General features: G+C 47.3%; 1 protein-coding gene across 6 annotated transcripts in view; it reads right to left on the bottom strand.

Moving 5' to 3' along the window:
- The window catches only part of NFATC1 (nuclear factor of activated T cells 1), a 114,813-nt gene that overhangs the window by 76,753 nt on the left and 15,504 nt on the right, over positions 1-22,556 (bottom strand). For all 6 annotated transcript variants that reach the window (XM_069809232.1, XM_069809233.1, XM_069809228.1 and 3 more), the window contains exon 3: positions 18,486-18,645. In XM_069809232.1, coding sequence (XP_069665333.1) covers positions 18,486-18,645 — 160 coding nt within the window. The remainder of the gene's footprint in view (positions 1-18,485; positions 18,646-22,556) is intronic.

The following is a 22,556-nucleotide window of genomic DNA, read 5'->3' as shown; positions in this document are numbered from 1 at the left end:
GCACATCACCCTGACCAGGTACCTCTTCCCTTTGCCAGCAACCAGGCATGCAATAGCGGGTGCCAGTTTTTGGATGAGGTGCAAAGCTCAGCTCCAGACCACTTGTCAGTGTGGATTCAAAATAGAGGTGCTAAACTTGGGCCACTCGGATGCTCCTGTATACTCTGTTCTCTGGCGAGAGCACGAGCCAAAAAAAGAGGAACGTCTCATTCAAAACAGCAGAGCAGACAGACTTCAGAATAAAGAAAAAAAAGAAAAGAAAACACCTTCTTATGAGCTGAGGCGACCCTCTGGCTGTGATAGCTTCTGCTGAATTTTATCTGACACAGTTAACCAAACAAAGTGTATCATTTATGCCCCGTGTGACTTAACATACATGCCACTACCCCTTAGCCCTTCCCTTAACTTCAAATAAAAATGTAACAGGAATTCCTACAGTTTTTTCTGCTACTTTCAAGATTTATTTTTCCTTTCTAAAACTAATTTTCCTTGGATTCACTCAGACTCTGTTTTAAGATCCAAATACAGTCAGAGCTGGTCCACAAATAAAAATAAGATGGCTTGCTCCTGCAAAGGGCTAAGCCTGGGCAGCAGGTGAGAGCTGGACAGGAGAAGGAGTGAATGGAAAACAGCAGGAGTGTGTTTTATGTGGCACTTTCTAGCGCTGCCACTTGGACTTTAATTCAACAGTGCAGCAAAAGAGCAGCTGTTCACATCATGATGAATAAAGATCTATATAAAACTTCCAGCTGCAAATACGCTGTGAGGAATTATTAATCTTAATGCAATAGAGATGCTGCACACTCAGTCACTGGCTCACAAGTAATTTCGGTCTCTATCCAGGGAAAAACAGCCTTCGTGGCTGCTGGCTCTCAGCACAGCCATGAAACCTCCTTGTCTAAACAGCCGCAAGACGCTGCTCCCTATTTCTAGGAAGGATTTTACTCCTCAAAAATACACGTACCTAGAAACCAAACCAAGTCACACTCCTCCTACAACTGTTAGACTCACAAGAGGGATGCCCATCAGGAATGGCGTTACTAACAGAACGAAATTTGTAGGTCCTGGGCACCTTATTCACTGGGACATGGGGCAATCGTTACTGCTGTCACGCCATCTTCTACCAGGAGACCACAGAGACGTCCTCCCCCAAATCCTTGTCCCCTCATCACGCTCCCCAGCCCCGCTTCCAGGCGACCGGAGGCAGCCAGCCCTCTCCGCGCCCCGGCCCGTCTCTATGAGGGCACCCATGGGAGCTTCCAAAACCTCCTCATAGGACCAGGCCGGGGAGAGTCGTTCCCCCCGCGCAGGGACGGAGGTGGCCCCCACGCCAGGCAGTCCGCTTCGAGGAGGAAATTTCCTCTTCGTAAACAGCCCCGTGTTTCCCCGCGGGGCTCCGCTGCCGGCCCTCAGGCGGGAGGACAACCTTCCCCTCAGCCAGCTTGTCCTGCAGCACGGCCGCCATGTGCGGCCTTCGGGGGCTCCCCGCCCTCGCGGCCTGCGGGCGTTTGCGGCTGGGTGGGAACCTCAGCACCACGAAGCCAAAGAGTGGGCAGCTTTCCAATCGCAATTAAGTAAATGCACGCGGACAACAAGAGCGAAGGGCTCTGGAAACCGCGGATTAAAAATCCGGGTCTGGGGCGGGGAAGTCAAGGCAACAGTGCCCTCCCTGAACCTACCCAACCACTCAGTCTACGCTGTTTCCACTCAAACATTGGCCCCCGGCATCATTCACGGCTTTCCGTTTGGACAGTCGCACCCGTGGCCACGTAAGAGTTAAAAAATAAAACAAAAAAACCCCAAAAATCGCAGGAGCACCGCGACAGGAATTTATTACATATTCTTAGGCAGATACCCCAGGCAAGCTCATACTCGCCAAGCTGCCTTTTGTCATGCCGCTGACGCATCGCTCGCATCCAGCGAGCTCCCATTCGCGGGCGAGAGCGCAGGCTGGCCCGGCATCCCGTGGCGCGCGTCAGGTGCCGTCGGCACAAGCGGGACGGGCACGATGCCCATCCCAGCCACGGCACCGTGCCACCGCCGATATCCATCGGCGACTTCTCCCAACCCGGGACAACCCCCCCCCGCGCCCCGAATGGCGCGTTATCGCTCGGTGGCTCGCTGGCAGTAACTGCGTGCCTTTGAATAGGACAAGAGGAAACGGCCTCAAGTTGAGGCAAGGGAGATTTAGGTTAGATATTTGGAAAAATTTTTTACTGAGAGGGTTTTCAAACATTGGAATGGGCTGCCCAGGGAAGTGGTTGAGTCACCATCCCTGGAGGTATTCAAAAAGCGAGTGGACGGGGTACTTCAGGACATGGTTCAGTGGGCATGGGTGATGGTTGGACTTGATGATCTCGAAGGTCTTTTCCAACCTAAATGATTCTATGATTCTATTCTATGAATTCCCACCCCTGCAAATTCGTGGGGTGCCCAGCTACCCCCGGGGGTTCTCTGCTTAAGGGTCCATGCTTCTGAGGTGCTTTTCCTGCACATCAAGATGAACACTGGCTCCCACGGGACACGGGCAACACAGTTCCAGGCAAAATAGCTCTAGGGTTCACAGACACCAGTGAGACAGTATTAGACCAGAAATGGTTGCTTTCCCCCTAAATTTTAACTCCTATCCAAATGACATTTATTTAAACTGCTGCTGAAGACAGAAAGCTGGGGCTATGTTTAAAGGCTTTATCTCTGTAAATATTTGGAGAGCTATAAATACTGAGCCGTATTCATAATACGAATACTGGACTTACTGTTCTGTTGCCATGAAAATGACTATAAATATGCTTCCAATTCTTAATTTCTCTGATTTGCCAAGAACTCCTTTAAAAAGACAAAAAAATTCTTATGTAAGACATCTTTCTACTTAATTAGCCATCGGAGTCAAAGGCCACAGCGCAGAGCAGGAACTGCAAACTCAATGATAGAGGCAGACAAAGCACGTAGTGCACTAGCACGCTATATAGCTGTATGTCCCAAGTGGGACTTATTATAATCAGACAGTCCATGAGTCAAGCCCTGACTGCTCTCTGTGTTTGGGGAAAGGAGGGAGTGGGAAGGGAGGCTGTCTGAAGGTCTGAAATAAACCTCCTCGCTTCTTCTGCAAGTCACATGAATACCGATAGCTTCCAAATTTCACAGTACCTCTGTCCGTTTTATTTTTTTTTTTAGTGTAGAAGTGAATTAAAAGAAGGAAAGCATTTCAAGGCATTTTATAAAAGCACAGAGCAAGGATGGCTTAGTGGCTGAAGGAGCAGCGAGCTGGGCATAGGGTGATCAAGTTCCCGTCTCCAGCTCTGCCAGATAGTTTTTGCTTCATCACAGATACATGACTCGATTAGAGCAGAGAAAATTTCATAACAAGTTTTTACATATTTCCAGCCTGCTCTATGTTTAATCAATTTGTGCTTCAGCCTTCTTATAAAATAAAAGCCAGTAACTCTGCCATGTGGCCCGGTAACCCCTTCTTCACTACAGAAAATGCAGCGCTTCCCAGCCCTCTGTTTCCAGTCCTCGTGCGATTTACACCCACGTTCCTCAGGGAATAAAGCAGATCAATGCAACCCCCTTGCTCTTCGGAGTCAGAAAAGTGCTGTCTGCACATGTACGTTCCTCAAGACAGGTTCCGCTTCCATTGTTTCAACCCCCAAAAAGTGCTGTCATCACATGCACAAGATTCATAAGCATGCTATTTGTGACTCCTGTCTCAGAGCAGAAAAGGGCAGTGTGTTTTGCCAGGTCACTACACACTTCTGGTCCTACTCTCCTTCCACGAGCCACCTTTGATCCACCTGGTCCTACAGCTCCGATTACGCTGCAGTTTTATCTGAGAGCATGCCTTCCACGGAAAGCATCTTAATGCAGGAATAAAAATAGGTCAGGTCTATCTTATAGCTCGGCTTCAAGGTTTTGACCTCCAAGACAGTCTGATTAAACTGTGAAAAATCCAGAGAGACTGGATTCCACACTGTGAGTTGTTTGAGAGCAATGATGATGCTGTTGGTTGTTATCACTTGTTTTACCAAAAAAAAAAAAAAAGATGCAACAGACCAGACTCTGACCAACAGCATAACATGAGTAGCTCTGCCCAACAGGCCACAAAGGCTAAAATGAACTGAAAGGCCTGTGATCTCCAACAGCAAGTATATAAAATCAGCATGAAAGACTCTTAAATAAGCTTTCTCAACATATATGGACTATTTTCAATCGATGGTTCTAAATATTGTCATGTTGAGTAACATTATTTAGCAACAGCTGTTGCACTAGAATTTCATCCAAATACCGACAAGCTAATACCACAACCCCGTTTAAAGCTAGTAAGACAGCCAAATGAGATGTTGCAAATATTAATGGCAGAACTTGCCAATAAAAGCTTTACAGAGTTGCTTATCCGCTGCTGCAAATGGACGACACCTTGCTGCAGTCGGTGTAGCAGGGTGTCAGTGCATGACTGGGACATGAGGAGGACACTGAGGGTACCGCTTTCTCCTTCAAAGGGAGGTACGATACGTACTGGTGACCAGGATCTGTGTTTTTTACACCCAAAGCAAGACAGCATCTATACCGACCTGTTGACTTCAAACACCAGGCTCTGGCATGGGCCAAGACCCAAGCCAGAGATAGGAACGCCGAAGTCTTAAAAAGCACCGCTCCTCCCCACCGCGCTCAAGCCTTACTTGGGTATCCAACCCAAGAAACAAACCGCGGTCCTGGCGAACCGGTAAGAGCTTAAAGCCTGCTGGGCCCGGTTACACATAATTATACACGACGCATCAAGTCAAAAAGAAACAGGGAAAAGCCGGGTGATTCACGCCACCTACCTTTAACACATACGGGCTGGAAAACAACAGGGTCTAGTCACCTTGGCCGCCTTCACAGCCAGCAAAACGAGACATGCACTCTGAAGGTGTGACTTACCTGAGCTGCTTCAGACGTTCACACCAGAGTAAAATTAATAGCTCCCTAAGCTCTACACCGACAAGCCTTCCCCTGATTACAGAGGGAAACTAAGGCAATTAGCTCAGTTGCAGACATCTACGGTTAGCCAAATAAACCCAAAGCGTAGAGTCGCCCCTGCAACCCGCCCGGGACGTGCTACAAAGCACGTGTGTCCCATGAACCCAGGGCAGCGCCGCAAGTAAGGCGCACCGCGCTTCGCCCCACGAGACGCGGAGCAGGGCTGCCGCGAGAAGACCCCCGCCGCAGCGGCGGAGCCCGCTACGGGCACGAGGCTTCGCCCCTCACCGTCCTGCGTTTCGGGCGGTTGCCCGCAGCTTTTCACGGCAGGGGTACGAGCCCATCGACCCGAACGGTGGGACTGTGCAGCCCTGTGCAATCCCAGAGGGAAAGGTCAAAGGCAGCTCCACCACAGCGTAACTTCGGCTTCTCCACCCTGATTTTTGGGGGGGTGATGTACCCCAGACCTAAGAGTCAGCCGTAACGCAGGGCGGGCAGCGGGTGGTCGCGGGCTAATAAGCCCTCCCTCCCTCAGCGGAGAGACGCAGCGAGGAGCAACGCATTCGCCTGCAAAGACCGCAGCAACCCTCCGCTCCCCGGTCCCAGCAGTGCTCCCGACCTCAGCTCTGGAGCACATGGGAAATTCTGGAGCAGCGTCAGGTACATTTTGGGTGGCCTTGCTGTTGCTGTTGTTTCAAAACTGGAGTGCGTGTTAAAATCGTAATAAAAATACAATCCCGAGCGCTATTCCCGCTGATGGTCATTTTTATCTTGAATTCAAACATGTATTACATACCTTTCTAATACAAAAAGGGAAAAGAGAATTCACTAATAATCGGAGATACAGGAGGCTAAAGGCCAAATTTCATCATATTTTTCTTTATTTACGTTATTTTCCTCGAGACTGGAGCAACAGAAGAATGGTTTTACTCATCAGACGATTTTCCTAAAAACATCTGCTATTACGGCCAGGCTTCTAGGTAAACGCTGGCCTGCAATTAGAGCAACTACTCGTGCAAAATCTATTTGGGCTGAGAGTTTCAGGGGCTTCGTTTACACTAGGAAAACTGCAGAGCCATAGCCCAGCGCTAGCATTGCCCCTGCATCGTCTTGCTCTTTGCAAAACCTCTCCGACCTGCCTCCATTTCAACTAGGGCTCTTGCAGCCAGCAGTGGGGCTCTGTCAGTTCACATATTTTAAGGTTTTCCTCACAACCGGGAGGGATTAGAAAATGAGGCTTTGATGTGTTCAGGACATGTGCTTGAGATTACTTGTGTACCTAGATGCTAGCACATGTGTCTGCAAGTTGCGGTCTAAATTTGTTTGTCCCTGGCAGCTCATGTTTGCAGCTATGGGTGGAGTTCATGTAAAATTCTGTAACCGTCTGCCATTTTGTAGTCAATAATACTCTATAACCTATATTCAGTAACAATATTTGAGTCTATATTGAGGAATATTGTATTACTGCAGAATCAGAGCTATGACACATAAGGCCCACATAACGAAAACAACATCATTGCAAGAGAAGTCGTTGAAAATTAATTTGAAAGCCATTTGGAAAATTATTGCAGGATTAAGGATTATTGATGAATAAATGCCACCTCTATTTTTTTTTAAAAGCTGCACATGCCAAGCCATTTTATGAATTCCTGCATATATGGGGAGAGGTTTACATATTTTATATAGCTTTTTTTTTTATTCTGAGATGACAAGCACTAAATATGTCTGCTGCATTGTGTTTCCACCAGACCAAATACTCTCTGTAGCACAGGAGGTGTTAAAAAATCTTAATACAGAGTTCTACAAAGTGCAGCAGGATTTTTTTGATTTTCGCCTTTTTTTTCAACAAGTGTTACCTTCTGCGGACTTCTCCAAGACGAAAAACCAAACTGACCCATACCAGTTACACTTCTTCAGCACTTCACAACTTTCAGACGTGGTATTCCTCTTCAAGTCAATGAGAGTTTTATGGCTAAATCTAACCCTGCATGCTTTGCCAATTTTCTCTGGTGTTTTTCTCCTAGAAATGCAGGCACTTAGTACACATATAGCAGTGAGACCGTATTAAAAGCCACAGCAGGTGGAAAATAATACAGCCCAGGGAAGTTTTTGGTTTTGACTCTCCTCACAATCAAAGCTATGCACAAAGCACAATGAGGCACAGTAAATAAAGACATTTCACACAGACAAGCACGAAAATCTTCCAAAACAAAGAAAATTAAATTATCTTTCAACTAAAGAACACACTGCAGTGAAAGACTAAATGAGCGATTCTAATTAAAACCATGCTGCGAATCTCCTACTTTCCACCCTGAAAAAAATCAGCCAGTGTTTATGCATGTACAGCCACCCTCTAAAACCAGTCAAGCAGCTTTCTGGCCAAACAACGCAAGACGCAGCATCTCAGAACTACAAAACACATTGAAATTATTTCCATAGCGATCATAACAGCAACGCGCCGGGCCAAGATCTGCGGGGAACGAAGGGGAGGGATGGCGGCGGGAGCTCGGCCCCCCGCCGCCGGCCCCGGTGCTGCCCGCCGTGCCAGGCGCGCCGCCGGCAGCACCCACGCAGCGCCCGTTCCCCTCACCCCACGGTCGCATCCAGCGCCCCGCCGGCGCGCGCCAACCCGCTCGCCGGCGCTCGCTTTTGGCAACGGTTGGTCTCTCCTCCGAAACGGGCGCTTCGCGTTCCCTCTTCCGCCCCCCTCGAGCTTCTCGATCCCGACACGTCGCGACCGTCTCGGGGGTCTCTCTCCTTGCGGCGCTAAACCAAGCGTCGGCCTCGGGTGAAGAAGACCGAAGAGGGGGATGAAAACTCGGGGCTGACCCTTTGCGCCTGAGCTGCGCCCGGGCTTCACGCACGGCTCGGCTCCGAGCAGCTCTCCAGCAACGAAACGTGATCTCCCTTCCGACCCACTCCCTTCACGCTATTTATCTATTTGCACAGCCACGATACGCTGCGGGCTTCCCGAACGCTAGCCGCTGTCCTTTCACGGGCAGAGAGCCGAGGGGATGGGAGCGCGCGGCTTACTACGTACGGCGAATATGGGCATCCGTGTCCTGCGCGGAACACGCATGGTACGCCGGTACTGCTATTTTGATGCAGGCACAGGAATCAGCTAAATATAGCAGACTTCGGTGACAGACTGAAATGACATGAAGAAAGGTGCAGTTTGCCCAAAGACAAAGGAAAGCAATGAGAAGATTTTGGACGGTGATAGGAAGCTTGGCTCTAGCATCATTATGCCTGACTTGCTGCCAAGACACCCAGTAAAAGCTTCAGAAACACAGGGACTTCACCCCCGTTAGATGTGGGCAGGCATAACGGTGGCAGAACAAGAAGAAGATGCAACCATCCTAAAGGATCCCAAAACCAAAGCGACTGAAGGCAGAGGAAAAGGAGGTTCCAGTTAATAGCATTCACCTGAAGACCATCAGAAGGAAGCAGCAACACATGGGGAACCTGCAACCGATGCCCAAAGTGCACCAGATTTTTAAGAGAGAAAACTTAATGGATCTCCTGAGAAGCAGCAAAGAGGTCTGCAAGAACCGAACAGAGATGCTGCAACTTGCTCCCCTTTCTCATGCTATTTTCGGGCAGTTGGCAGCCCCACACGCTCACACGTGACACCCAATCTCTTGTAACACCCACCCGTGCAAGGCAGTGAAAGTGTCTTAATCCAAATTTTGCAGCTGAGTAACCTGAGCGGCAATAAGTGACACAATTAATTGCCAGTTGATCAATGTATCCTTGCTTGGTAGAAGACTTAAGCACTTGTTCAACATTTACACCCACTTTATGAAAATTTAAGGATGTACTTAAGTGCTCTGTTGCACTGTAATAGAAAGATCACTTCGCTCGATCTCTTTTACATTTTTTCCCTCACATTACACAGAACTGGACCAGCAATGTTTTTACAGGAATAGGATTGCGAGTGGCAAGGGAGGAGCTCCCTTCCTGGTGAGGACGATGGGTTTTTGCCAGGATTCACGTTTGGTAGTAACACCATATTATCAGCGCCCCGAAGAGCCAAACTCATCGAGGGGGACTTCAGTGTCTGTAACTGAAGTGCCGAGGAACTCCCCAAAACGTACCCACGCTGTGCCTGCAAGTGTTGTTTACTGCTCTGAACAGGGCTGCATTTGAAACCTAGGCAGTAGACTTTTAAATCCTAATGTACATAATGTCTGCATGCAAACCAAAAGCAGGAGTTCCTCCGCTTTATTGGGTACTGAAACATTAAAAACAGGTGTTTAAAAACTGTATTACAAATCTGTCTGCAACCTGTATTATTTTTACCATGTGCAAGTAAATTGATCACTAGCGTGTTTCAACTGTTTCAGTGAAAATATGCAACTCCTGCTAAATTATTTCTTAAACATGTGGAGGGAGGAGAAAGTTTATTTGATTTCCCTGCACTGACAGCATGCAATGTATTTTACTTATGTGTATGTATATAGCAGATGCTGAAATGGATCATCTCCCTTTCATGGCATGCATCAAAGAAGATCTCAAGCTATTCTTCACAAGGAAAGAAATGATAAACCCCTGCTCATAATGAAAGCTGCAACGTACTTCGAGAGAGCAACTGAGTAATTTGACACCATATTTTCCACTGATTCAGCCTGTTAGTTGGAACGATGACTGATTAAAATGGAAAATCTATATTATAACCACATATACTGACATTCCAGATTACAAGGTATGTTACGGATGTGATTTTTTTACTCTTCTTACACATAAAAATTAGAAAGTATAAAACCAGAAATTATTCCAATGGAGTTACACTGGTGTGAAAGTGATCTGAAATACTGGCCCCCAGTGTATCTTCATACAGAATGCACACAATATAATTTTCATGATATGTATGTTTTATGTAATTTGGAGTACCAAGAGAAAAAAAAAATCGTTTGCCCTGAGATATTACTTTTAGGAATAGAGGACAGATGTCTAGTTGCCAAAGCAGACTTGTAAAAAATTAATCACCTGCCTCATGCAGGTTAGCAGTATTTGGCAGGTAGGTTAGCTCAGCTCATAATGAAGCATCTGGCTTTTGGTAAAGCTGCATTTTAATTTCAACCGTGTTTCATTTCAGCTTTTGGGCACATGTCAATGTGCAATAATCTGACAAGTCTGGAGCAGATTTGCTGATTGGTAGCTTTGGTGTAGGTCTTCTCAACTGCAACCAAAACTAAGTCAAGTAACAACTGTGGTTCACGCCCAGACCACAGCCTCACAGTATCATCTGAACCTCCCTGTAAAGCCATTTTAAACCCAGTCCTCAGCATCTTACCTCTTATTTTCTCAAAAACAGCTAAACTAAGGGTCAGCAAACTCCTAAGCACACACTTGAATTAAACAGGCTAAGCTGATTGACTTCAGGAGCTGCTTTGAATGTGGTTTGGTGTTGGGTTTTTTTTTGCAGCTGAAGTCTGGTAATTTGAGGCAAGCAAAAGGTCTACCCATGTTGTATTTTTCTTTAGAAAAGCAGGTACCCATTTGTAGCAATACTGGTAGCCTCTTTTGGCTAACCAAAAGCATCTGCAGCTCCTTCTTGGATGCTGGGAGGGCAGAAGAAGAGCTGCTGAAGCTCAGAGAGGTCTGCAAAACTGCAGCCTTCTGATTCTGTGCCTCTCATCACTTCTAGGTGTTCCCCACAAATTTACTGGGAAAAAAACCCCACTGCCACCGCCACCAATTGTCCTTGTGAGAGAGCAACCACTGTGCAGATGCAGGGGCCATTTTTTAACATGAATAGCTCAGGCATTCGAATAATGTTCCCAAAAGACAAAGATCTATTAGAGCATGAATTAAGCAATTGCCAATTTTTGTTTTTACATTATGACCATTTTTTAAGCTTTCAAATGCGCCAAAACCCTCAGGAATCTCACTGGCTGTTGTTTTTCTCTTCTTGTATCACTTAAGCTGAACCATTTCTTTCTAATACTTTTTAAAAAAAGAAATACAAGAGCAAACAGATCACACTACGGGCTCCTGAGCTCTAGCAGATCTTTACAGAGAGTAAAAAGGAAGGAACTGGGAACATTTAGCTTTGTAAGCACATTTGCAGCAGCCTCACTAGCAGCACCACAAACACCTTTGCGGGGCTGCTGCAGCTCGTGCAGGTATTTTCCTAACACACCGCTGCAAAGAAATCACCTATTTCAACTCCTGATTATATTAATTTTTTTGTTTCCATCTTCACTGAACACCACCCGCTAACAGATACTCCCCAGGCCCACAGACACACTTGCACTTTATGTAGAAAAAACAAAGCAAGGGGGATTTTTTCTTATCTTGCTTGAGACCTGGCCGCTTGTGGTAAAGGGGAATGGCAACTTTTAGAAAGAAAATCTGGAGACAGCAAGAGACGTGTTGTCTGCGACTTTTAGCAGGAGTGATGCAGTATTAAGCAGGGGGCAAAAGGGGTGGAAAAGACAAAAAAAGCATAGCACTCAAACAGTCAAGGATGAGTCCTGATTCCTCCCTGGAGAGCCGTGATACATGTTTTTGAGGTACGCTTCCAAAATAATGATGAATCGCCCTTTCAGGCGATGTGCAGAAAAAACTCTGTCCACACTGCAAACAATTCACCGACTGAAAGGATGCAGCGCGAGACCTGAGGACAAAGTAAATGAAGAGTAAAAGAAAGCCTACTACATTTATGTTGTGTCTTTCTTGGTCTTGCAGAGACTTTGGTCCCATTGTTTCTAGACACTCGGGGTGCGTGCGCTGCGGGTCACCAAAACCAGCCCGACAAGGGACGCAGAAAGGATGGCTCCGTGAGCAGCGGTGGAGATAACGATGATTCCTCTGCTTCCTTCCCAGGTCTAACCTAGAAGGTCTTTGCCTTATCAACCACCACCAGCAGACAGCTAGAAGATACCCCATGCAGAGAGAGCAATGCCACCAACTCCCTTGTCACAAAGGACGAGGCAGAAAAGAAACAGGGAGAGGCCAAGGAAGAGGAAAGCCGGGAGCTGATATCGTCATCCCCTTTCCCGAGGGAATGGAGACAGCAACGGCGGAGGAGCAGGAACACTTTCCATCCCCTCCTCCCTCAAGGCCACCACTAACTTCTGCTTTGCCGGCAGCCAGCGAGTCCAAACTGAAGACAAACCTAGGATGTTGGGCTAAATCCTTTGGGCTGGAAAGCCAGATTAAATATCTCGGCATCCTAACAGCCGGGATATGTACAGTGGCGTCCGTCAGGCCGAGCGTGGGCGAGGTATCATTTTTAAAGGAGAGCAGAGCGCATCCCCCGAGCGCTGGCTGGTGGAAATTTCGTTTTTCTTTTGGAAAGTGCTGTTGCACCGAACAGCAGAGGCCTGTCCCCAGGACTGCTCGTAAATCACAGCTGAAGTTACATTCTCAGGGTCATGAAATCTTCACCGGCTGACAGCAGCACACTTTCCAGAACAGCTCCCTTCTGGACTTGGCCCTTCTCAGGGAGGCCGTAAGCTACTTATACAGCTGTGGTTGTGGACCTACCCTGTGGGACCAACTTCATCTGAAATACCAAAAAAAGAGAAACTCCCCCATTCCCAAAATATGATCTTCTAACGATGAAAAACCGCGATAAAAAGCTTTCAATGGGCTTTCTTCCATTTGTTGGATTTATAGAAGCAATAGCAGCCTTAAAACACCTGCCAAATCATTCTACTTCTCAGTTTTGATTATCTGTCTGCTAGTTTGAGGTTAGCTTTAACTATACAGATGCAAGAAGTGAGAAAGCCATTCAGCTTAGATTTATTCTTAAGAAGTACCGGCTGTCTAAAACAAGGCTATAAAGTGTAGGCTCCCTGTCTGGTTTGTTGTATGGTTGCGTGGCTTTGTGCTATTAATTGCAACCTGGCTAACAGGTGCTTGCCAATGTCTTTATATCCTCACCATAAGAAAGGATTATATTTCCATCTGGATAAAAGGGTGACGCTGTCTTCTAAAAAGAATTTAAGAGCAGCAGAGAGGAAGTCCACCGTCGCATGACAAGTTGAATCACTGCTTGCTAACGAGAATATGCCCTCTTCTCTGCCCTGACAGACCCAGAGAGGGAAGGGGAAAGCAGCTAACACCATTTTTTCCACATCCACTCCCCTTGGTCAGGTGTCAGATGGCCATGAGCTGGACCCACCAGGGACTGTTTTCCTTCCAGTTCCCTTGACTCACCCAGCAATGGTGGCAGCCGTGTTGTTTAAAACAAACTCGCAGCACTAGGGGACCCCTACCAAGAAAAGCACTTACGCACGCGCTGCAGGTGTGTGAGAAGTCCCATACTATGTACTTAAAAATTAACCGTGGGCTCACGCTTGCCGTGCAGCATCAGAGCGTTGCTGCGAAGGACCTGCCCCGCTCTGTCTGGAAGAGCCCTCCTCTCAGCTTCCTTATCCCTTCGTCTCCCTCCTGTCATCAATGGTGAACACCTCTTTCCAGTCTTTTCCTTTAGCTCTTCATGCCTCTTTTCTTCCCATCTCGCCTTCTGTGTAACTGCACAACCCTATTACCTCACGCCGTTAACTATTTGTGAAGCCGGGTGCGTGAGAAGGGCTGTCCGAGACTCTGATGTTAAAATACCAAGCCCCAACCTGAATGCATTTGCAGCTCCCTGGACCGCCTGCTGCCCCCTGAAGTTACAGCGGTTTGATCGACAAGGCTTTCTCTTCCCCGAGGGGTTTGCAAAAGGTATTCATAGCTCTTGGGTCGGGAAGATGAAAGGACTCTGACAGATACCTGTGGTGGCCAGCACCTGGACCCGGACTACTTGAGCTCGTTATCCAAAAGCAACAAAACCAACTGATCCATGCGAAGCAAACGCTAACACGTTCCGTGTGTTACCAGGGTGCACAAATAGCTCAGAGGTGTCTTGGTGCCTAATTATGGTGATGTACAAAAATACCGAGGCAGCAATTGCTTTAGAGAAGAGTTTGACGCTTGTTAGTCATAAGGGGATTTAAACATCCCAACGTATGCCTCCAGGCCTTTGAAAATCGGACCCAAAGTGCCTACTTGAGATCTTGTCGAGAAGCGACACAGCCAACTCCTGTGAGCAAGTCTCCTGGCACAGACAACATTGCGACTATGTAAATCAGCAGACAAATCATTGTGTTTTGCCTGTAAAATGAGGGAGTTCAGACTATTCATCTGTTCACAGGCTCAGGTGAAATTCTGTATTGGAGCGCCCAAGCCATACACAACCTCCATCATCTCACTGCAAAGCGATACAGTGAAAAGCAAGGCAGCATTCACTGTATCGTCAATATTAACTTAATCTTCCAAGAGGAAAACAAATTCTGGCTAGTACCGGTTACCTAGATAAAAAAGGAAAACCCCTCCAACTCCTTTTCTTCCCTTTTCCTAACCGATTTATCTACCTCACGTCAAGAGTGATGTTGAAGAAAATTCCTGGCATATTTTGTGTCAAAAAACTGAATAATAGTCATGACTTTTGAAAGTGCTTACTAGGCTATTCTGTGCATGTGAATATTTTCTTTCACCATTTGGTCCAGTCTTCTATGGGAGTACATCACACACTTTAATTAAACATTCTTGAGTATTTGGATTTTATCTCACAGATACACCGCACCCTGCTTGTAAAAATTCCATCGCAGGCAGCCAAAGTGCTTGACTTATTCCAAAGATGAGTTATTAATTAGAATATCTATAGACCATATATATATATAAAATCTGGTGCCATCCCTCCCCAGGGCGCCCAAACTTTTATCTGCCAGATTACTTACCTGCAGCTGAAACAGAGCCATCGCTGGCTGGAATGTAACCCCCATCTTGTGCAACTCCTCACCACCACTCTCAAAATGAAGAAAGGGAGATAGGTCCAAATGGAGGACGTTTTTAAGATGTTCTGGATGTAAAACCCTTGAATTAATTTCACCTCACTTAAAATATGGCTGTAGCTAGCTAACTCTGTGGGTTTCCTAAAGTCCCCATTCACTTCATCTTGCTTCATTCAGAGAAATCCTCACCCGAGTCGTGAACTCCTGCAAAAGCGGAGGTGCCAGCAGGATGCTCACGGGCGTGATTTCGCTCCCCAAAGTGGTCCCAGGTTTCACCCTCACCTGGCACGGCGTGCAGCTCCCTAACACGCGATGCCAGCTGCGGCACCGGCCCCGTTCTGACTCAGAGGGGGGAGCACCCCGCTCTGAAATCACCAAAGGCGATGACAACTTGCAAAATACTTCCCTGAGCCAAGGGGGAAAAGCCGGTGCCAGCCGTGAGCTCACCGGCACCACTCCCCGGCACCCCTCGCTTGCCAATCTTCTGCAGCATTTTTAGCTTGCCTAGGTGCGCCGGCTCATCCCACTCTCAAAACGTTTAGCAATCGAGAACAGCGATAGCTCGGGGCTGCCACGGCAGCCAAACACCCGAACAGGCAAAGGCGAAATGTGAGAGAGAGGAATATTGCATTACCGGGCTCATTAGCCTGGTGCAACTTGAAGCACTCAAAACGGTATTGTTCCTAAGTGCAGAAGGGAGGGTGCAGCCATCCCACAGAAGGAAATCCATAGGAAATCCTGCTGGCATGAAATACGCCTGGGAGACAGCCCGCAGGAGCCTCCAGTGAGCAAGCCCCATGCAGATGATGGAGAGATGATAAGGAGCGAGTGGCACCTTCCAGCACCGGGTCGGGGCAAGACCCTGCCGCCGCGGGCAGCCGCCAGCACCCACCAGGGTCGCCCCTTCCATGCGTCAACATAAACCCCACCGGCAGCCTGCCATGCTCAGCACTGCCTGCCTTTTCCCAGGCTCAGGTTTGGGAGAGGAGAGGAATCTCATACGCCGGCAGGCGCTCAGCACGCTGGCCGGTCCCCGCGCAAAGCTATTCAGCTTTACATGTGGTCCTCTCCAGCTCCGGAGAAAAGTCACCAGCCTGGAGGAGCCGCTAGAGCTGAGGAAAAATTTGGTTTCCAACCCTGGACTTCATATCACACCCACGAGAGACTCCTGTCCTCCTACACCACCGCCCTCCTCATCCAGCACGCTCGTCTCAGAAACCTTTGATTCTCAGACCTTCCACCTCCTACAAGAAGAGACGGAGCATCAGCGAGGAAGCTAATGTTGCCTGGAAAAAAAAGATAAACATGCTCCGGCTGCGGAGAAAGCAACCTCCCGGCAATTTTGCTGAGGAACCGTGCCATGAGCAGCGGATGCTTTTTGGATTTACTTCTCCTCTGCCTTAGTGTGCCCTGCAGATATGTGGAGGTATTAGCATGAGCAAATCTCCTGGATTGGGAAGCAGGATGCCCACAAAAGGGTAGTGCAAGAGGTCAGAGCAGTTTTACGAGGGGCTTCCCTGAGTCAACACAACTGAAAACTCTGGGAAATATTAGAGGGAAAAGCTTGATTCAAAATCTCTCACCTGAAGACACTCACATACTGTTTGAGCTTACATCTGGGTGTGAACTTTGAAGCTGGGCTCCTTTCTGTATAACACAGTGGACTGAATCAAACCTAACTCAAAACACCTGCAGTATCTGGAAATACGCTGATTCAGAGATGCGTTTTACAGCTTTTGTCAGTCACTGATTTATCAGAAGTTACTTTGTAGATTTCCTCCTCCTCCTCCTTTCATTTATTTATAAGTACTTTTGTTTTTAAAATACTTCTTTATTTGGAAGTACTTACTATTTCTCTTATAAAATGTATTTATAGGTACTTTCTTTCTTTTTGGAAGTACTTTTCATCCATCCATCCAACCCTGGTCTAAGTCAGAAGCCTTTAAGTCTTTCCTCCAACAGGTAACTCTGGCCGGGATGGCAATGTCAGCATGGAGAAGCTTTATCTGGCCCTCTTTATGTTTCTGTTCTTTTTGGAGAAAAGGATGTTCGGGTTGTAATAAAAGGACTGAAAAATACATTAATCCTTATTAAACCGGTAGAGCCAATTGACAGGGTTAGGACTGGCTGCTTCCTCCCCTCTCCCTTCGTGCCCTTCCGCAGTTTCCTCTCCTCTCCTCTCTTCTGACACTTGTTTGTGTTTGGAAGCAGCACGCTCACTCCCAACAGACCGGGACAGGGGATGAGAGGGGAAATGTCTGGACGCATTTAGTCCAATTAAATGTTGGCATCACATTCAGTCTTTCCAAAAAGCACGTAGGAAACTTTAAACGCCAGGCTGGCCGCTGCGAATCGATGCCTCCCCATTTACATTTCCTTGCATCGGGCCACAAACAGAGTAGGTATTAATTGTCATCAAGCGTGTCTGCCACAAAGCCCTCTTTAGTATCACTCACAAACGTTCTGCTAAAACCTTTCGTCTTTCAGCAGATGACTTCCATAATCCCATGTCACTGATGAGTTTTGGCAGAGCTAAAGAGTGAACTGTGTTCGCTGCTGACAACTCCCCTCACTTTCCTTTTTCAGCTGCCGCAGCAGCACACTAATTCCGCAGCGGCATTCCCTGCCCAGCGTCGTCTCGGGCTCGCGTCGTTCCTTCGAACGACGTGTTTGCTAACAGGGCTTTACGGCAAATAAACAAACGCGCGCGAGCCCTGCACGTGTGGTCCGTACATCATCTTGAGCCGCCCCGTCTTCCGACAAGCCGCTGCTCCTACACGAATTGCTGTGGCACAAACCCAAACTGCGCGAGCGCGGCAGCGGTGCCTGCCTCCCTCCCGCAGCCAGTGCCCTGACACCCGTGGGTCCCACGGCACCCCGGTGGTGATAAAACCTGGGATCTGCCGCACAGGGGGTCACAACCCCGACAGAAGGGGCTGGAAGTTTAACTTCTGGGTGAGAAAGAAGCAGCTGAGGAGGGACAGGCACAGCTGGCTCTCTCCCGCTACTTTTTTTTTGTTTTGTTTTAAACTGCTAAATCTGGTTCTTCCCACTCCTGAGAAAAGTCCTTTAAAAATGAATGAGGCTAGTCATATAAATGAATTAAGGGTCAGTTTACAGTGTTATTGAATTAAATGCTTTATGTACAGTAACTGAAGAGTTTGGTAGAATTCATGAAACTAGATTCAGACCTCAGACGCTTTCCAGAGCGGCTGGAAGGGTTTAAGGAACTAAACAGAAGAAACTCAAAAAGCCTCTCTTTGCTCAGCATTCACTGCAGCATCCAAACCAGCAACATACTTCCACATTACTGCTACAGCTCTGCCCTCCAACATGTGTTCACAGCTCTGATTAGATCCAACCGCAAGTTAAGGACTAAATGTACTGAGGCACGTCCCCAGCTGATTTCAGTATAAACTGCATGTCTGGAATCTGACTGCACAGATAGGTCCACGGTCACCGCCTGCCAGCTGAACACTTGCTAAGTCGGACACGGACAGAGCAGCAACCGCTTGTGCCATATTCACGTTGCTAAGAGCAAGTGGATGCTCTTGCCTTGTTTTTAACAAAGGCTCGGTCTGTCCGGTTTAAAATACGCTCGAAGGCGCGCTGACCCACAGTAATCCTTGAGGACAGGGAGAATCTCCCGTCACTTTTCGGTTTTGGAGGGGAAAGGGTGCTCACCACAGAGCGCCCAGATAAACAACCCGTGCTGCTCGTTACACGTTTTGGTACCTGCACAATAGGGTGGCCCCCCGCAGATGCCTTCACAGCCCCTCGACTGCCTTCCGTCTCATAATGAGCTCGGTGGTGGGATTTCGGCTGCACTTCAATACGCAGTTCATAAGGTCCTGAGTGAGATGGCAGCTGCCAATCAAGGGCTGGCAGGGATGGGCTATAATGGAAAGGAAAACGTATTAAAAATTAACGTCAAGTACACTATCACAAACCACAAGCATCCAGCACTGTTACTTTAGAGACCGTGTTTCGCAGTTCATCCTTCACCATCTTACATTTAAAATTTCATCAATATGGATAACGCTGTGACATAAGTAATTCAAAAGGTAATGGTTATTTTATGAAGATTTATGGGTCGAGCATATCTGATGGCCCAGATGCTATCCGATTTGTAAACAAAATGGAAAAATGTTAAGACACAGCTTACAAATATCTTAATATATTGATTCTTGAACCAAAAGGGGAAAGGTAGGCAGAAATACGCAGAGGAATTGAAGGAAAAGGATTTCTGCTGTGAAAGTGAATGCCAAACCAGCTCCGGAGGAGGTCTGCATTTAATGAATCTAATGGATTTCAACAAATCTACTCAGTTTACAGGGAGTGGGAAGAAGAAAAAAAGCCCTTTCCCGGCTTACTTCCCAACACAAAACACGTCAGAGAGCCTCAAAGCGAAGCCGATCCCTTTCTGGTTCATGCACTGCAAGGGAGCAAGCTCTGAAGTCAGAACTCGCTTACAAATCCTACTAACGATGACGCGCAAGCCCGAAGAAAATCCAGCTCATTCTTCTGGCCCTGTATTGACTCTGCAATTAACTAAAATATTAAGGACTCATTACCATCACGCAAGCAAACAGGCCCGACAGCATGCGATGGTGGGGAAACGTCATTCTTAGAAACCCACTTCCAGTGTAAAACCACACTGAAAATAGTCAAGAGAGCTTGGCTGTAAGAAATGCCAAGTTGACGCTTTGGGTTGAAAAGAATGAAAAAGAAACAAACAAGCACTGTAGAAACAGTAGGCCTGAGACAAACGTATTGATCTTAAAATCGAAGCAAAAAGCTTCACGATGAAAACACTAATTTTGTGTGTAGCGTATATTCCTTCCTTGGGTGAATTCTCCTTGCCGGGTGTCCTTCAAAAGCCTTTACAAGTAGTTAAACGGTGCAACCGCAACACGCTACCCTGCCCTCGTACATCAAACTTTATTATCTCTCCCATCACCCTCGACAAGACGACCAGCAAGAAGAAAATCACGGTCCTCGACCCTTTGTTGTCACCACGGACCGGGGCTACCTGCCACGGTGAGAGGGCTCGTCCCGCCGCGGCATGCAGGCGAGGAAGCTGAAGGGCTAGTGAGCTCTCGTCCCGGCCGGCAAGGAGGTGGCCGCTTGGGATTTACCGGTTGCCCACCTCGCTGCTAGAGCCCTGGTGCAAGGAAGAGTCTGAGCAGCCTGAACCACGGCTGAGATGAGCTGGCTGGGGGGGGAAAGGATGCAGAAGAGCTTCCACACGGGATATTACAAGCACGCATCCAGCCGGAGACTGAATACTCCGTTTTTCCGTCCCAGCGATCCACACACTAACCCAGCGCGCTTGTGGCTCCTCAGGCATTGCAGCTCTCACATCCCCCAAAGCATCCCTGCTGTCTCCCACTGCAGGACAGAGACCTTAACCACTTGCACCGGCTTTTTTTGGTTTGTTTTGCCTTTTTTTTTTTTAAAGAGCTTATCCAGCCCTTCATCACCAGCATATTTAACTCATATCTGCTAGTGCACGTGTGCATATACACCGACGGGACTTCAGATGGTGCTAAGTTTCCCCTGCGTTATCCTTCTTCACTGCTTATGAATTTGAGCCGCGTGATTCGAATGCCTATAGACACGCATTACAGGGGTCAGCTGGAGCCACCAAGTCCCAGCCCTGGGTGAGGACCAGGACCACCCTGACCCCCCTGGGCACCCCCTGCTACCCCAGCACAGCTTGCTGGCGAGTCGCAGGCTCCAAACTTCCAGTTGCTCCGCTCTCCAGCCCTCGGGACGTGGAGCATCCTCAAAACTAACAGAGGGGGAAGAGAAGAAAGTAGCCACACAGCTCCCAGCTGAGCCCAAATGGGAGCTCACCCAAAATAAAGATGTTGCCTCTGTGAGCGAGGGCTCCCAGCTCCCATGAACATCTGGATCCAGCAGAAGCCAGCGGGGCACTCTCCGCAGAGGCAAGACAGGGACAAATCCTGAATTTGGCTACCTCCCCCCCAAGCACGGGAGCCCCAGCCTTGGCTAGAGGCAGGACGCTACATCTTCTGAGCTCCTGCGCAAGCCTTTCCCCCAAAATGGCCAGGGCCCACCTTGGGGGCGAGAAGAAGCTCTTCTGCTACTAGACACTCGTACAAAGAGCGAAGAGATGGCAAAAAATTACAGGCCATTGTATATAGCCACTGTTCTTTGCCTAGCACGTTAGGTACACATCCTTCAGTGTGAAAAAGTCTCAAAAAAAAAAAAAATTTCTGGATGAACCATATTTGACTAATGATAGATGACAAAGAGCAGAGCAAAACAGCTGTCTCTCTCCTGGTGATGATCAGCACACATTTTTAAACAGATGTTTCTGGTTTTAAGTAAATTTTTACTTGATCCATCTTTTTTTTTTCTGAGGACACAACATCTACCAGATTAGAAATTTTTAACACTTAATTAAAAAGGACAACTCTGACCAGCAGCACGTAGCCCTCAAGTGAAGAGGGATTTTTTTTTTTTAAGATACGTGGAAGTAAGTAATAGTTCCATAGCTAATTACATCTCTTTAAAAAACAGAGAAAAAAACCACCAAACCCCCTTTCAAATCAGCACCTGAAAATGTCAGTATAATTAAGTTGTAAAATTCATGTTCTCAAATAAAGCCTGAAAATAAAAATACAGTTTGCTGTTAGCCCACAATCTATCATCAAAATTCCAAAATACCACCTGCCCGATTATAAATTGACAATTAATGGCAGTTTTCCTGATAAAGGAAGCAGAGTGATGCATTTAACAGTGTCACAGGCTGGGGCTGTCAGAGCTATTTCCTATGTTAGGTTATCTTCATCATGCACTTAATTTCCTCCGGCTAAACGTGGTTAAAGGAAAAAGTCACCAGGCAAATGGTCTAGTGGTAAAATCAAATCTGGTTGCTGCAAATAAACCTTATCAATTTGGAAAGGCCCAAACTACCTCATCTAGCCAGCACCACGCGGAGGGGAGAACAGCCCCTCCACGGGGGTCAAGAAGAGAAATAAAAGATCTTCACGCAGTCTTCCTTCTACATCAGTGTATTTCCCTCAAGATTGAATTTTCCACCCACTGAAAACCTGTCCCATTCCTTTCTACGCCATAATAAATCTAACTGTAGTCGCCCTAATTGCTGTAATGAGGGATGGTTGTCTCAAGGCGGGTTCACAAAACCTGGTGTTAGGCTGCAGAAAACTCGCTCAGTGTAACTCCGTCCTACATAAATCAGATTACAAAACAGATGAATAGTGATTTATTTTGCATACACCAGATACACAATATGATTAAATCAAAAACAGATTATCCAGCCTGGCTGACTTCTGCCTTTAGCAGAAAGATTTATCAAGTTACCAAAAAAAAAAAAAAAAAAAAAAAAAAAAAAAGATACTAAGCAGCACACTGGAATATAGACAGGGGGGAAACAAAGCCAAAAACTTCGACTCAACTTCGCAAAGGTGTTTAAGCCCCATCTTGACAACTGCTACGCATTTGGGAATTAAACTACCATTACACTTTCTGAGCTACTAGATGCCCAAGGCCCCTCGAAAAAGAGATTTGCAAACGTTTTTGTCCTTAACTAGGCTGCTGTGCAAAAGGTGTCAGAATAACTGTCGGTCTCGCACGGGGACTAACCCTGCGCGTTGGCCAAATACCACAGGACGGAGTCATCCGCCCCAGAGAGCTGCCCAAGCAAGTCACTTAGAAGGAGCGTGGCTGAGACGGGGTGCCCTGCACTACACTGATTTTTTTCTAACAGTGAGTGCTCCTTTAGAAACAAAACCATAAACTAGAGAAACCACAGGG

The sequence above is a fragment of the Haliaeetus albicilla genome, chromosome 21 (genome assembly GCF_947461875.1).
Source record: "Haliaeetus albicilla chromosome 21, bHalAlb1.1, whole genome shotgun sequence".
Classification (NCBI taxonomy): Eukaryota; Metazoa; Chordata; class Aves; order Accipitriformes; family Accipitridae; genus Haliaeetus; species Haliaeetus albicilla.
This window is presented reverse-complemented; position numbering and strand designations above follow the sequence as displayed.